At 48.0% G+C, this 16,970-nt stretch overlaps 1 protein-coding gene across 4 annotated transcripts in view; it reads left to right on the top strand.

The window, feature by feature from the left end:
* Window positions 1-13,170, top strand: part of HPCAL1 (hippocalcin like 1) — a 68,756-nt gene extending 55,586 nt beyond the window's left edge. For 3 of the 4 annotated variants that reach the window (XM_054195921.1, XM_054195920.1, XM_054195919.1), the window contains exons 2-4: window positions 6,364-6,766; window positions 7,924-8,029; window positions 11,861-13,170. In XM_054195921.1, coding sequence (XP_054051896.1) covers window positions 6,389-6,766; window positions 7,924-8,029; window positions 11,861-11,958 — 582 coding nt within the window. In that variant the 5' untranslated portion in view covers window positions 6,364-6,388 and the 3' untranslated portion in view covers window positions 11,959-13,170. The remainder of the gene's footprint in view (window positions 1-6,363; window positions 6,767-7,923; window positions 8,030-11,860) is intronic. The other variant, XM_054195918.1, reaches the window with a different exon arrangement.
* The last annotated feature ends 3,800 nt before the right edge of the window (window positions 13,171-16,970 follow it).

Genomic DNA, 16,970 nt, shown 5'->3' on the forward strand with positions numbered 1-16,970 from the left:
AGACTGATTGATTTTTCCCTGTAAATCAGGAATATAATCCTGAGTAAAGTGACTTCAATAGACAGGAGCAATCCAAAGACCTCTAAGTGAATTTCTTAGCTTTCAGCCCTTGCAACTGACTCCGTGAAATTAATGTGCCAGCCTGGAAATATTCCTCTCACATAGCTATTTGCAGGACTGGACCCTTTGTAATTATATCTTTCTTTGGCGAGCTGGGGATAGGTGGTTATCTATAATGGGTTTTCATCCCAGACACGGAATCGGGTTTTCAAGGCCGCACGGCTCCTGGGTGCGTGTTTATGGATAAACTTACAAAGTAAGGTGGCGCGAGGTCTGTTTGCCTTTCGGAAGGACATTCCATGTACAGACCTGAATTGTTCCTGAGTTTTCTGGAACTGAAAATGTGGGTGATACAGAGGGTGGTCCTTCCCCTTCACACGCTTTTTTTAACAAGCTTCTGAAAAGGATTTAGCTTGAAAGTAAGTTGCAAGTAAGCGGTGTTACTTATTTAAATAAAAGCGTGATTAGTCATTGAAAGTGAAAAATTTAAAAAGCCTGTTTATTTATTTAGTATGGTCTGTTCTTCGCTTGTCGGGTTTCGTTTCTCTTTCTGTTTCCCCGAAGGCAGCAGAGGAAGGAGCTCGAGCTCCTCTCGACACCAGCCTTTCGCGTCTCAAACCCTGCAGCATTTGAATTTTTCGCGGCCTTATGGATTGAGGTTTCTCTTTTGTCTTGCCCCTTGTATTCTTAACTTTTTAAGAGGCGAAGATCTTCCTTGTTGCACTTCGAACTTTATCAAAAGGTGTTACTTTTGGCCCCGGGGTCTACAGCTTGGGAAGACGAAGCGGGCGCTGCGGTAGCTGGTACGTGAGCGTCGGCGCTGCTTTTGCCGCAGGGCAGGAAAGAAGTTCACACGAGTTTACCAGCCAGGACCAGATATCTATAGCAACATATTTGTATATCCTGTGCCTTCTCTATTGCAATGCTTGTTGCTTAGGATACTGGCATTAAAACATGTAACAAAATCTGCTCTTTTACTCCCGAGTTCATCATCTGTCCCAGGGCCGTGTAATTGCACATTTCCCCTCCCAGTTCAGACCAGACCCATTGACCGGCCCTGGGCAAAGCACGGTCCGGAGGGGGTCATTATAATCCCATTTTGCAGCCTATTTGCTGCGTGATGTTTTCGTACCATTAGGCATTTGTTGCTAGCTGGTGTGCCCGAGAACCCATCTTCCTTTTGCGGCTCGGCCCACGGAAGCTGAAGTCGTCTTAAATACATCTGTGCCCTGACTGAGTTGGTGAGCACTGGTGCCACCAGACCCCAAAACATTTTTCCCCAAGCGTGTGTTCCTGAAGTGTGGCGGCACAGATCTTTAGTGGCTGAGGCTTTTATTTGGACTACCTGTGGGGGTTTTGTCTTTTTTTTTTTTTTTTTCTTAAAAACACAAAGATCAAACTTTAAAAAAATACGGCCTCAGAACAAGACACCACGGTTGCTGAATTGCCTCAGGGAAGCGGGACCTCCTCATGGCTCTTGTCTTCACCCGGCCGTAGGAAAAAGGATATTGGGGCTATTTCCCAGAATGGTTGAGGTTGGCAGGGACCTCTTGAAATCATCCAGTCCACCCTCCCCTGCTCAAGCAGGGTCAGCTGGAGCAGCTTGCCCGGGACTATGACCAGTTGGATTTCAGTATTTCCAAGGCTGGAGACTTCACAGTTTCCCTGGGCAACCTGTGCTAGTGTTTAACCAGCGTCACTATAAGATAGTGTTTCCAAGCAAAGTCTTTCTTTACACGACGCTCACAAGGTCCCTCTTGCCTCTTCTTCTGCACCCCAAGGCAGAAGGTATCAGGGACGGATCTGAGGCTTTAGGTGTTCTAATGAAAAAATCTTCCACCCCTATGGGAATGGTTCTCGCATTTCAGACCAGCTTAGAGCAGTATTTGCTGCCTGACTTATGCTGCTCATTCGCTTGGGGCTCCTGCAGTCCCAGAGGCATGATGATACAGCTTCAGGACACCGCTCAGACACGCTTGTTCTGTTTTATAAAGAGAGCGCTGCAAGAGAATTGGTGCTTAGATTTCCCCCTGCAAAGCAGATCGCTCAGATAATATACAGGGTATTTATTCTGTTTCTCTGTGCACTGTCTTTCTCTGCTGGAGACCACCTCTATCCCACAGACTGGCATTTCATCAATTTTCCTCTTTTTATTAACACTCAATCAGTATCCGAGGGGGTTTGCACAAGGAGGTGCATCTCTGAGGATTCATTCCTCCTTTTGCAGCCGTAACTGATGCGCTAAGAGAATCCCATCAGGAGTTCGGTTCAAGGGGGTTTTGCCTTCAGAATGTTTGCAGTGAAAAAGCCAGGTTAATCTCCGGCTTTCTGGGTTACGTGCTCAGAAAGCGCTTCTACCCCGCAGTGACTGGTGGTTGACGGAGAGTTCATGTAAAAGTAGGATGCACGGAGCTTTGTTACAAGTATTTGAAGTGCTTCAGCGTGTGGATGCCGACAACCAGTCCGTCTGTTGGTAAAAACACAGAACTGCTGCTTTAGCTGTTTCAGTGTCAGCTACAGCTACGCCCCGTAGCGCTGTATAACCGGTGTGCGTCTTGGCCTCAGTAAAAGACTTTTTTTTTTCTCATTGCTAGGCTTTTGCTATGAGATTCTTGCTGATTTTTGGTGAGCCTAGAAGAACAGAGGATGTATTCAGGTAGTAGGGAGTTCTCTGGCATCTCGGTTTCTCGCCTGGCTGGATGTAGCTTATTGCAGGCTGGCAGCAGCACCGTGTTAGTATTAACAAAAATTTTGGTGTGAAACTGGAACAAAAAAATGAATCTGCGTTTCCCCTTGTTTGAGCCTTGCCTGACTGAGCAATGATATACTTGTGGAGTCTACTGGTCTGCAGTTACACTTTCAAGCTTTTCCTTGTCTGATCACCTCGAGGGCATTCCTGTGATTATTTTTGCTACCGCCATGGTAGTGCCGGATGCTCTGAGGGCTTTTGCTCATCAAGCTGAGCAGGGACAGACCTCGCTGCAGTGCATGTGGCATCGCTTCCCTGGATTTTCCCCCTGGCGTGGTGGGAAATGGAGGACGGGCGGGTTGTGTTGGAGTTAAGTCTCTGCCGACTGCCGAGAGCAACGTTAAGTGCAAGGATGTCTCTCCTCCCTTGCCCTCTACACCCACTGCAGCGAGTGATTTGGCTGGTACGGGCTCGTTAAAAAAAAAAAAACACCCCACAGCCCTAATCACAGGACTGACCCGAGCATCCCAGGCCCGATCCGTGTGATTTCCATTAGCAGCCATCCTCCAAGTGGTCTTGTGGCTAAATCAGCTGCTGAGCCTCTGGAAAGTGATTTGATGAAAGCATTTTATAGCAATTGAATGAAATGTCAGTTGGATGCCAGCAGCGGGGTTGCTGTCATGATTAATGAGATATTTAGGCATTTCATTTTGGAGGAGCTACCTGAAAACACAATTCACATCGAAGCTGTTTTTTTTTTTTCTTAGATGGGCTTTAATAAATTAATGTTAATGTTGGTTATTTAATTATTCGTAACAAATTGGTTACAACAACTGCAGGGTTATATTTGGGTTGAACACATTATGAAGCCTTTCAGAAAGCTCGTATGCAAAAAGGGGTTGCGTTCGGAGCATTGCACATTACTTTTCTGATATAAAACGGTGTAAAGGAGGAGGAAGGGTTGAAGTAAGCTGTAATTTGTTGAATGCAAAGACTACTTGAATATAAAGTTTTTTAAGCTGCTATTAGATGAGCACCCATCCAAAGAACAGGGTATGTCTTACTGCTAGTAGAAGTAGTGAAATTGAATAAATGAAGTTAACATCTTACCTCTCTGTTGTGTAGGGGCCTCTGTTTTTTAGGGAACAGAAATAATAAAGGTATTATAGGAAAGGGGAGAAGTGGCATAAAACCTCTTCAAACCTCTTTTAACTACCAGTTGGAAGTTTTACAGTCCCCCAACCCCTGTGCGTGACTAAAACTGAATTTATTTCTGCTTAGAAGCCCAGCTCCTGCGTTGAGGGGGATCTGCAACTCCTCCTGCCCTTCTCCCAGGGCTGCACCGAAGCCCGGGCAAATCTGAGCCAGCAGCCAGCGAGGCAGGGACTGCTTTGGGACCGGCACAGCAGCCTTTATAAAGCACCCAGGCATCACGAAGCCAAGGGGTTCAGAGAAAGACGGGACCTGAAGGCACCTCCTCGCCGACGGGCAGAAACATAGCGTTACAATTTCTGCTCTTAAAAAAAGGACCGCAGTCAATGCGTTATTCGCTCCGAGCCGCTGTTTTCTGCAAATTGACTGCAGCGGAGTAGAATATTGTGCTTTCTGCCCTTGGCACTGCAAGGATGAATATCTGGAGCAGGGGAGATTCAAAGATGGAAAGGCAGCTGGAGCAGCTGGGAATTAGTGGTTTAACTGGAGGGCAGCCCAGTGCTCTCCTGTGGGTGATGCTGTAGCATCCCCGCACGTTGGGAGCAAGCAGAGGTGTGTCAGGGGCCCGGAGAAAACTCTGCAGTGTAATGGACAAAAATAAAGCTTTGGAGCTGAAATATTGGCAGCTTTTCTAGAAAACAGAAGTGCTAATGATAACACAATTTTCCGTTAAGCCCAATGCATTGAACTAATGAGCAGCTGGCTGGTTTTTTTGTCTCCGAGCATTAAGCCACAGAGCAGGATGTGGATTTTTTACATTGCTGAGGCGATGCAGAGACTAAGTGGAATACAAATAAAACAAGCTTAAATTCAGCTGTTGAAAATCTCTCTGCTGTAGAGCAACTTATTTTTTGCTGACCTTTAACATTATTATTTTTATTTTTTTTTTTTAGGTTCTTATGCATGCTTGGGATTTTTTACTCTCTGGGAAGTGCTTAGCCCCAGTTATATTTTTCCTGGTCTCTGCACGCTCTGGCAGTTTCCGAGTAGCCATGCCGTGTTGGCCTGTGACTAACCTGCCTTCTGCAGAGGCTGTGAGGGAGCCTAACGGGGTCCTAACAGGCCGTGCAGAGAAAGGTCATTTATGCCGGACCAGTCACAGGGGTTTGGACGTGACTTTGTGCAAAGGTGGTGAATAAACCCCAGGAAGGAGGTGCAGCTCGACCTCTTGCTTGGCAGCTGGGTTTGGTATTGCTGGGAAGCCGTGGAAAGGCTGAAAGGGATAAAAGTGGAAAATATATTATGGTTTGTTTGGGTTTTTTTTTTCCTGTTGTTTCCTAAGTGCAGATTGACCATCTTTCGTTTTGTCGAGGGAGCTTTCCTGTTGCTGGGCGGTCTCACCTCCGCGGTGCCCCACACATCCTGGGCACTGTCAAGGGAGGGGACAAACCCAGCCCCGTCCTGATGTCCTGGTAAAATCCTGAGGTTAAAATGCCTTTTTGCCCACATTGGGGAATACTGAACTTCCTGAATAAGCTTATATAAAAGCATAAACCCCAGTAAACCTGAAAGGAGTCACTTTGCCAAACATTTTGCTTTAAAAAACCCTTTTCTCTGCTTGTCCGGGAGGGTGGAGGATTGCGATCTGATGGAAAGGATGAAGTCCCTTGTGCCGGTGCCGCTGTCGCAGTGACCCAGCTGCTCGCGCTGCCTCCGTGGTTGGAAAGAAGAGATAGAGAGAAGTCTTGCAGAGGGTGATGCTGTTGAGCATGGGCTGTGCTGAGCCCAGCCTTGCTGCACCCTCCTGTGACCCCTGGGGTGCCACCCGCAGCACCGAGCCAGCCCCGCCGCGCTGGGGGGCTGCCGTGGGGTGAGGGATGCAGGGAGGGAGGAGACGCTCCGTAAGCCAAGGGGCTTCAAAGAGCATCCGGACGGTACGAACATGGCTGGCACGGAGCCGCCAGCCCTTCCTGCCCCTTGCTTCCCCTCCGCTTACTTTCACTTTTCCAATAGATGGATTTTACTTTTCACCGCCCCTGCTGTCCCTGCCCGCTCGGTCATCGCAGCAGATCAGTCTGTTGGCATGGGGCAAGGGTTGGGATCCAGACCTGGGCATCACAATCTGTATGACAGAGTGGGATTGTGGCAGAGAAATAAAATAATGAGGATTATTTTTTCCCAGATAATAAGGATTAATAATAAGCGTTAATATTTCCCAAATAACGCCTCTCAATTTGCCTTCCCTGGTCCTTCAGCCACGTAGTAGTAACTGAGAGAGCCTAGAAGAGAGGAAAAGAGGCCAGATGAAATGAGATATTTTCCTAGTGATTTATAGCATCCTTTTTCTCCTCTTGCCCCTTTGCCCTGGGCAGGGTCTGCGTTTCCCTCAGGGTTTTGCCTGCCCCCGGCCCCTCTCCACCGAGCGGGGCCGGAGCTGAAGTGGGTGCTCTCTCGCTTTGCAGCTGCTGAGCCCGGATCCAGAAGAGGATGGGGAAGCAGAACAGCAAGCTGCGCCCCGAGGTGCTCCAGGACCTGCGCGAGAACACCGAGTTCACGGACCACGAGCTGCAGGAGTGGTACAAGGGCTTCCTAAAAGATTGCCCGACGGGCCATTTGACTGTGGAAGAGTTCAAAAAAATATACGCGAATTTTTTCCCTTACGGCGACGCGTCGAAGTTTGCGGAGCATGTCTTCCGCACCTTCGACACCAACGGCGACGGGACGATTGACTTTAGGGAATTCATCATCGCCCTGAGCGTCACCTCTCGGGGCAAGCTGGAACAGAAGCTGAAGTGGGCATTTAGTATGTACGACCTGGATGGCAACGGGTACATCAGTCGCGGGGAAATGCTAGAAATAGTGCAGGTGAGGCGTTGTCTCTGTTTTATATTTTATTCGTGTTGCTGCAACCTCTTCACCCTGAGACAGCTGGAGCCGGAGATGAGGGATGTGCTGAGCTGGGTCCCGCCTGCCCCAGGGAGGGGCCTGAGCCCAGGGTCCCCAAAGGGACACTGGGGACCGTGGTGGGACCTACGAGGTGCAAATGAGGAAGGACCCTGAGAGACGAACAGGGTGCTGTGCCGCTGGCCCGCAGCCAAAAGCGTGCAGCTCTCCCTGAGGGGTTCTTAACGAGGCATTGATGGGATCAAAAACCCCTAAATGCAAATTTTACTGACCTGATTAATCTCAAAATTAATAACTTTGAAAGTACAAATCTGAGTCAACGTGAGCTCCAAGTGAAAGGCTGTAGAGTGTCTCTGTCTGCCGAAGGCTGAGGACTCGTAGCCCACGGGCTGTACCGGGGGGCATGTGGGGCAGAGCCCCCTGAGCCCCTGCCCCACGTGCCGGCCAGCGGGCTGCTTGCCATCCCCTCTGCAGCTGGGATGTGTCTCCAGGGCACTGCAAGGGGCACTGGGAAGCACGTAATGCATCGGGACAGTGCCCCGGCGGTTGATCCTCATGGCTGAGCAGGGATGATTTAGGAGGAGGGTTAGGACTGCGGATGTCCTAAAGAGGTCTCATCTTTATTCATATTCTTCTAAGTTTGAAAATGCATTTCCTTACCCATCCACAAAGAAAAACAACCCCCATTCCTATATATCCATATTCACCTGTAATCCGTACAACACCCTACACACATATGCGTATGTGTTAAGAGCCAGCCGAAGAGGCGATGCCTTAGCCCAGGTGCAGAAAACAGAATTACACACCATTGCCTCCCGTATGCTAGCTCAGTCCTGCTCGACCATTAATCTAGACCCTGACTTTCAGTTAAGCTGACCCGGCAGTGCAGGACATTCTTTTGAAGCGCAAATGAATACAGGAAAGAAAAATAAAAAATGCTGCAGTCAGAAATTCCTATTTGTTTTGGTTTATAAAGTCCCGCAGCTGCCCCCAGGGTCAGCTGCCTTTTTTTATTGCTACTGGCTTAAATTCTTTTTTCTCAGTCCTGATGCTTTATCGTTTGGGCCATGTTTTTCCTATATCTTTTTTTTTTTTTTTTTTTTTTTTTTAATACTCAGGCAATCTACAAAATGGTTTCATCAGTAATGAAAATGCCGGAAGATGAATCCACCCCCGAGAAGCGAACAGACAAGATTTTCAGACAGATGGACACAAACAACGACGGTAGGATCTCCACCGGCACTCCTTCGTAGGCTCCTAGAAATAGAGGTTTTCTAGCCTGGCGTTGGTAGAAGCAGATGATGGTATCTGGGGGGGAGAGGGTGCAGGGATGTCCGCACCGGTGCCTCTGGTCTCTGCCTGGCCTTGCTGAGCATCTCCAGACCATAACAAATAGGGTGAAAAAGTGGGCAGTGGGTGAGAGACTTTTCCTGCTGGGGGGACAAAGGGATGGGAGGGGAGCAGTCCTTCCCCACCAGTTCATGGGCAAATCCGCTTCTGCAAAGGCTCCTTTGAAGCTCTCCCGAGTCCGGTATCTTTGGGTTATTTTCTCTGGGCATAGCAAAAAAGGGGCAGGAGGTTTTTCTCCCTTTGCCCTTCATAGGGTTGTACTCCTGGGCTTGTCATCAGTAGTGAGGGTCGGGGATGTGCTCGAGTACCTGAAAGCAAAAATTCCCCTGGGTCCATAATGCTCATTTTCTGTGCATGTTTATGGCGTGTGTAGGTATGCACACAGTCACACACGAACCTGCAGTGTTTCCTCCATTGCAGCGTGCGCATCGGGGGGGTGTAACAGCTCCCGAGCCAATTATGGAGCCACTTGATAAATTATCTGACAGCGTTCCCGTCACAACCCCTCCACCTGAGCTAGCTCATTTCCTTAGGCTCGAAAAACACAGGCAAAATCGAGCAATTTCCTCTGCCCATCAGCCTGCCGACATGTTTCCTCTCGTCCCAGTCAAGGTGGAGCTTTCCCTGGGAATTACCCTGGCAGCGGCCGAGGTGGCAGCTGCCCACACCGCAATCAGGAGCTGTATCGTACTGATGTGCTCAGCGGGAGCAAAGATTTGGTTGTAGTGCTGAGATACGGAGACCCGGAAAAATAAGATCTTCTGTACAGAAAGGTTTTTATTTAAGAGAATTTTATGCCTGTGTTTTGGCATCTGCTGCTGCAGGCCCTGGAAGCAAATTCCTGGCCTTGCTGAAGTCCTTGAGTATTTAACCTTTGACTTCATCAAAACTAGCATTTCGTCCCCTGATTTCACATGTGTAGGGCCCTAAAATACCATGATTAAAGTATTTTTGTTCTGCGGAGGGTAGCGGCGCTTGCAGATGTGCCGCAGAGTAGCGGCCACAAAACCTGCTACGTACATCCTCCATCTGGTGCGCTTCGTTGCTGAAATAAAGTCATCCTCTTCCCAGTAAAATACCAGCCCGGCATGCCACGTGGTGCCGGGCAATGAAGTCTGCGCACGGGGAAGCGCATGTGCTTTTGGTGGCTGGGAATGTTTCTTCTTCCCCATCCGACTGTGGGACACTGCAAGTAGATTTTGACTTGTGCTTTGCTTTTAAGTGTTGCAAGGAGAGTGGAAAACTAATAAACATCCTGATAGTTACGAGTACTCTTTTTCAGGCTGATAAAAACTTAAAAAAACACTAGGTTTGGGAACATTAGCTTAAAAGCCAGAAATTAGGACAGAAGCGTGCCACGGGTTTGTGAGCTTCTGTAATTTCTACAAGAGGAAGGTTTGCTCATTCCTCCGCGCTCGACCTGATCCAGGTGCTGGCCACTGAGCTCAGTCCTCTGGGAGCATCCTGGGGCTGGTGCAAACCCGTGTGATGAGCTCGTGTCTCCCTCCCTTCAGGGGCACGTGGCCAAAAGGGGCAGCGGGCAGCTGCCAAGTGCAAGATGGTTGTGCTTGGGTCCTGCCCGTGTCGAGCGTCTGAAGCCAATGGTATGAGGTTCAACAAGGCCAAGGCCAAGTGCTGGGTCCAGCACTTGGGTCACAACAACCCCATGCAGCGCTACAGGCTTGGGGCAGAGTGGCTGGAAAGATGTCAGGTGGAAAAGGACCTGGGGGTGTTGGTCGGCTGCAGCTGAATAAGAGCCATCAGTGTGCCCAGGTGGCCAAGAAGGCCAGTAGCATCCTGCCTTGTATCAGGAACAGTGTGGTGAGTAGGACTAGGGAAGTGATTGTCCCCCTGTACTGGGCACTGGTGAGGCCCCACCTCGAGTGCTGTGTTCAGTTTTGGGCCCCTCACCACAAAAAAAGACATTGAGGTGCTGGAGCATGTCCAGGGAAGGGCAATGAAGCTGGTGAGGGGTCTGGAGAACAAGTCTTATGAGGAGCAGCTGAGGGAGCTGGGGTTGTTCAGCCTGGAGAAAAGGAGGCTGAGGGGAGACCTTCTCGCTCTCTACAACTCCCTGAAAGGAGGCTGTAGAGAGGTGGGGGTCGGTCTCTTCTCCCAAGTAACAGGTGATAGGACAAGAGGAAATGGCCTCAAGTTGCACCAGGGGAGGTTCAGACTGGATATTAGGAAATATTTTTACACTGAAAGGGTTATTAAGCATTGGAAGAGGCTGCCCAGGGCAGTGGTTGAGTCGCCATCGCTGTAGGTATTTAAAAGATGGAGTAGATGTAGTGCTTAGAGATATGGTTTAGTGATGGCTTTTGTCAGAGTTAGGTTGATGGTTGGACTAGATGATCCAACCAAGATGATCCAAGGTCCCTTCCAACCCAGGCGATTCTATGATTCTGTGATTCTAAGAGTGGAGCGGTTTGGGTTAAGTAACGATGGCCCTGGGGTGTTGTGTGAGGGTAGGGGTAGGTCGTGCTGGGAGCATGAGGTAGGTCAGAGGTTGCCAGATACGGTGTCAGGAAAATGCTTGTCTCCTCCAGTTCGTAGGAAAAACTGTTTCGTTTCTCATCAATATTGCTACGGCTTATTTCTACCATGGTTCAGAGTGCTGGAGCAGGAGAGTACTGGTGATAGCAGGCAAGGCAGAGGCTGCTCACAGGCTCCCGGTGGCATTTGCGTGGGGCACTGGTGCTGAGCTCAGGAAAAACCTGCCAGGAGGCTGAGTCGTCCCAGGATGAGGTCCGGGAGACCAGATGGGATCTTTGTTCCTTTCTCACAGTGCTGTGGTGTGCCAGGGGACTACTGGAGTCAAGGGATGCCGGGGCAGTTGCTCCTCGTGATTTCTGCTCCAGAGATCACCTTTTCAGGTGCCGACTCTTACAGGGTCCATCCAAGTCAGTGCCTCTGGACTAAACCGAGTATATAATATGTATAAAACAGAAATGCTGAGGAGCGACACATGGCGGTAGGGGGGTCCCCCAAAGCTGGCCTTTCTTGCTGCCCCGTGGAACTGGTCCTGTTCCTGTACACCCCACAGGGCACAGCAAGTGCCTTGTAGAATCATAGAATCACAGAATGGTTTGGGTAGGAAGGGACCTTTGAAGGTCATCTAGTCCAACTCCCCTGCCAGGAACAGGGACATCTTCCACTAGAGCAGGTTGCTCAAAGCCCCATCCAACCTGACCTTGCCTGTGCAGGAGGAGAAGCCACCACTGCTCAGCGCTACATGTCACAACAAACGAGGGGGCAAAGTGGGGAGATTTGGGATATTTAGATTTAAAATGTCGTAGTAATATACGCATCATTTTCAAACGTACATGTGTTCTGGTACCATACATTGTCTTCATGTGTTGCGTAATTTGTATAGCCTGGTTCTGAGCAAAAAGCTGCCAAGCTATGTTAGAACAGCCGTTTTTATATTTGGTACTGTCTTTTTAAATAAAAACCAGCAATTATTATGCTGGATTGTTTTGCAGAAGAAAAATGCATCTGGGCTTAAGGGCTTGAGTAGGATTTGGCTGCTGTGCATTGCTCTAAATTCCCCTCGATGCCTTTGCAATAGATTAAATATACGTATGTTGATTGGGTGAGGATGGGGGTTTTTTAAGCTACAACAACAGTGGCAGCAGCAACTGATTTTTTTTTATTATTATTATTATTATTAATTATTTCCATGTTGGTTTTCCTCCCTTTCAGGTAAACTGTCGCTGGAAGAGTTCATCAAAGGTGCCAAGAGTGACCCCTCCATCGTGCGGTTGTTACAGTGCGACCCCAGTAGCGCGAGCCAATTCTGATTAAAGCGGACAGTGTGCACAGAGAATCTCGGCTTGTGTCCTTCAAGCTTTGCTCGCAAACGGATGCCTTCTCAACCATCCCTCCACACTTCCCGGATAAGATCCCGTTGCCAGATTGTGTGTGTGCGTGCGCGTGTGTCTCTCCGAGCGAACCAGCCCTCGCTCCCCTCACTAACACCGGTGCAGCTCTCCTTCGGCAGCTCCGTTTCTGCTTCCCTGTAATGTTACGATTCACTCTACACATTTTAAACGTTAATCGAAAGGTATGTTTACATGCAGCTACAAAAGAGTTGAAAGCGCTGGTGAGATACCACTTCACTTAGTCGGTAAGAAAGGTGATGTTCTAGTAGTTCCCGAGAAGATGCTAGGTAGGACTTTTACCCAACATAGCAGATGGTAGATAATTTATTTTGCTTCAGAAATTACTCTGTAAAAAAAAAACAAAACAAAACAAAACAAAAAAAAAAGAAAAAAAACAGCGGACTGAATGGAGTAGAAAGTTCAAAAAAAAAAAAAAAGCAGCTTTCCTGGGCATGGTTCCAATTTTCTTTTTGAGGAAAATTGCTTGCACTTATCTAATGGTCTTTACTTTCTTTTAATATATATATAAATTATATATATATGGTGAAGTAAAATTTTAAATATTTAGGTCATCTATTTAAGGCATAAAATAGAATTCGAGCTTTGTTTCTTCTAGTCGTCTGTGATTTATTCAAATCTTGGAGATTGTTGGGGTTTTTTTTGTGATATTTATGCATTAGCAAATTGCTGTTCCAAAAGAAATGCATGACTAGCAGTTTGTGGATATTTCACTCTGTCTGATTCCTGAATGCAAATATTTGTTCATTTTTACTGTCGATCGTTCCAACGTTACTGTATTAACAAAAGACCTGAAAAGGAGTTCATCCTCATTTTGTATTTCTCAGTGGAGTCCTACTTTCTGGTGGTTGCTGCGTTCAATGGCTTTTGAGTGCCCCGAGGTGACGTGACTCGCACTGCTGTTCTCCACTTGGCTACACCTCCTCCCTTTTGCTGTCGATATGTTAATAGTCTTGTGCATTCCAGTGTTATTTAATATCTGCCTAATGCCAAGAAATATTAATTGAAATAAAAGACTACTTTTCTTGTCACTGCCTGTCTTGGTGTAACCCATGCAACAAGTTCCTACCGTCGCGTACTTGGGGGAAGGACAAGGCTGGCTCCCTGCCCGATGTGTCCCCATCTTGCCTGAGACGTGTTGCCTTGTAGGTACGTAGGGTTTTTTGGAAGCCCACTGTTGCTGTTGGGTTAACACAGCGGTGTTGACGCCTTTGCGTCCCTGTGGGATCCTGCTCCGTCCAAGCCGGGGTCCTGGGTGAAGGCAATTCCTTGGTGAAGGCCACAGGAAGGTGACAGCTTGGTTTCTGCTGGATGCGGAGCATCTCAAGGCGCCAAAGGGAAACTGCTGGCCCCACTGGCTGGGCTGTTGTGACCGTGAATTTAAAAAATAAAAGTATCTCGTTCCTGTCAGGTTCCAGGTACGTGCTGTTAGAGTAACGTTTGACATTGGTGGCGTGGAAAGCAGTTTTCCCCATGTTCATCAAGTCTGCAGGTAGCTGCTTAAGCCTGCAAGCTTATCTCTGCAAAATAAAATATCAGCAAATTATTTGGCCTGAAGTTAATGTTAAGCATGTAATTAAGGGATTTTTGCTATGTAGAATGACCTAGTAGCGGTTAGGTGTTAATACTTTAATATTAAAAAATTAAGGGATTTTTGCTGTGTAGAGTGATCGGGTAGTGGTGAGGTATTAATACTTTAAACAAAGAGAGAGAGATGGTTGCAATATCCAAATGGAAATGCATTGATAGGTCAGACTCGGTGTACAGTACAGGCTCGTGTCAGTGCTGCCAAGCAGAAAAGCGTGTTCATTTTTTTTCCTAGAAATTCAAATTTGAGCTATTAAACCAGCAGTCCTTTCAACCGCAACACCCTGCTGACGAGCGCAACCCTGTGAAAAGGGGAGTTAATCAGAAGCCTGCCTGCCTTCCCTGGGCAAGCCCAGCAAAAAAAAAAAAAAAAAGCAAAGTATTGGGGAAAAAAAATTAAATAAAATTGCATGGTTGCTTATAGTTTGTCTCCAGCCTATTTGTGTTGGTGCCGGCTGGCTGCCAGGAGGTGCTGCGGTGGGAAAGAAGCTGCAGATGTTCTTATGCTAACGGCTCTTCTTGCACGGGGCTGGGTAGCAGTTGTTTAGGTGCACAAGGTTTAGACGCGGATCGGCTGCCGTGGGCTTTAGCATCTCTCTGCACTCGGGAGAACGTGCGAAAACGTCTCTGACCTTGTCGCTGGATGGTGCCTCGGAGAGGGACCGCAGCATTCGAATCGTGTTTGTGCGATCTTCAAATGAGTCAGGCGTATTTTCAGTCGAGCATTGCACGATATCCTTTTCTTAGGTACCAAGGATGTAAAAACTTTTGCCGTAGCATTCATAAACGCGGTGGTTCTTCTGCCATCATTCATCTGCTCTTTTAAGTGGGACTTTTGTCACCTTTTCCTGGCTGTAGTGAACAGCCAAGTCTAAGTAGTTGTTTAACAAAGCCCAAACAAACTCTTCTCATTTGAAAAGATAAAAAATCTCCCTACAGAAGCTCATTTTGACCTTGTTTTTTGCAGAAACAAAATGAAAGAGTCTGAATTTTAGTGGTCAAAAATTACCGTTTCTTTGGGTTTATAACTTCTGTTGTGAAACACGCCGAGGTATCCGCGATGGAGTTTGCTACCGGCCGTGGGCTGGCAAGCCCCAGAGCAGCCCTGTGCAGACACTGGAGTTGTGTCCTGCTTTATCCGGCCCGATTTCTTCTGCCTTTCACTTTGCCTCTTTAAACTTAAACTTTCCAGTCCCAGGTTTCTTTTTTTTTTTTTTTTAGGTTGGCCCCCACTGCTTTCCCAGTTTTTGATAAGTTTCTTCTTTTCAAGTGGGTCGGCTTCATTTTGGGGCTGGCACAGGGTGTGTGGGCAAGGTGCTTCCAGCTCGTCTTTTGGAAAGCAAGCGAGGAAGATGCCCAGGAGAGGTGGTGGCACACGGCATCCCGAGGGGACCAGGGAGATGCTCTGAAGCCCGACCAGGCTGAGCTTTTCAAAGGTGGCTTTGGATACAGGGAACCTTTTGATTACAGGCCAGCTAAGTACTGGAAAGGGCTTTTTCTGCTGCTGACAAACAGCTCTCTTAAGAAAATCCAACCTGCTTCAGAGGCTGAAGTTGTGCATCCGCCATCACTGGGTAACTTTGAACATCTCGGCTGTGCTTTGAAGAGCTCCTCTGAGGACGCGTCTGCTTCCCTGGCTGCTAATGAGGACTAGGAGGGGAGAGCAATTGCCAAGGCTCATCCTCCAGGGTGTGTCGTTGGAGGGTTGATCCAGGCGGAGTTCAAAACCGACGAGGAAGCCTGGAGAAATCAACAAAAAGCTTGCAGAGCTTTCATGCTCGTCGGGCTCTGGGGGTGTCTATCGGGGAGGGACCGGTGCGTAAGGGGGTTAATCACTTGTGAAATGATGTCCAAGTGATTAATAGAAAACTTAAACTTCTTAAGTGTCTTTGGTGTTTCGGCAAATTGTATGTTTAATCAAAAATAGTCTAACTTAGCGAAAGCAGAGTTTAGCACAAAAAAAAACATCAGCAGGGACATTTTTACCTCGGTTTAATAAGCTGTGTAATTATTTTCTCGCCACACAGATATCTAGCACTCTGAAAGCTCTGGCTAATTGCTACATAAATTCAGACTTTTCTGTATGAATTGCAGGTCCTATTAAGCTAATTCAGAATTATGTCATTGCCTTTCAAATTAAGTTAGTGCCTGTCTGGTTGCAGCTTAGCTCCAGCCTGGGTGGCAGAGATGCTTGGATGTGGTCCTGTGTTTCTCTGTCGCCAGGTTTGCATTAGCCCTTTGTTTTTAAATAAGGCCATTTTGCAATGTATTTTTAGTATTAGGCTCTGAGTAATGAACTCCTGCGAAGAACAACGTGAGCATTTCTGCAGCCACCGGGCAGATGGTCTCCATGGATAGTCCCCAATCCATTATGCGAGACAACCTCTATTCATCTTTAAAGGTTAGGAACAGCCATTGACTTTAATGGTCCAGTGGGCAGACTGGCATTTTGAGATCTCCGGGCTGCGTGATGGCAGATACATTGTTGATGAACCCGATAATTGTCGTTATCTCTTTTGGGAGGGGAGATGCTTCATTGGAAAAGGAGGAGAAAGGGGAGCGGAAAAGGAGAGCAGAGCATTTCTCTGTAGAAGCTTTGGAGATGTGCCAGCATCGCAGGGGGCTGTGTGCCTGCAAGCAAACCTTACCTGTTGCCCACCTGTATCAAGCACAATGGTTTGGACCAGGGCATACACCCTCAGCAAGTTTTCTGATGGCACAAAGCTGGGAGGGTTGGCTGATGCACCAGAAGGCTGTGCCGCCATACAGAGAGACCTGGACAGGCTGGAGAGTTGGGCGGAGAGAAACCTTATGAAATTCAGTAAGGGCAAGTGTAGGGTGCTGCACGTGGGGAGGAATAACCCCATGCACCAGTACAGGTTGGGGGCTGACCTGCTGGAGAGCAGCTCAGTGGAAAGACACCTGGGAGTCCGTGAGCCAGCAATGTGCCCTTGTGGCCAAAAAGGCCAATGGCATCCTGGGGTGCATCAAGAAGAGTGTGGCCAGCAGGTCCAGGGAGGTCATCCTCCCCCTCTACTCTGCCTTGGTGAGGCCGCACCTGGAGTACTGTGTCCAGTTCTGGGCTCCCTGGTTCAAGAAGGACAGGGAACTGCTGGAGAGGGTGCAGCAGAGAGCTACCAAGATGATTAGGGGATTGGAAGGCTGAAGGGTTATGAAGAAAGGCTGAAGGATCTGAGTCTCTTCAGTCTGGAAAAAAGACGACTGAGGGGGGATCTTATCAACGTTTATAAATACTTAACGGGTGGGTGTCAGGAGGATGGGGCCAGGCTCTTTTCAGTAGTGCCCAGGGACAGGACAAGAGGTAA

Source organism: Rissa tridactyla, chromosome 3 (assembly GCF_028500815.1).
Source record: "Rissa tridactyla isolate bRisTri1 chromosome 3, bRisTri1.patW.cur.20221130, whole genome shotgun sequence".
Classification (NCBI taxonomy): domain Eukaryota; kingdom Metazoa; phylum Chordata; class Aves; order Charadriiformes; family Laridae; genus Rissa; species Rissa tridactyla.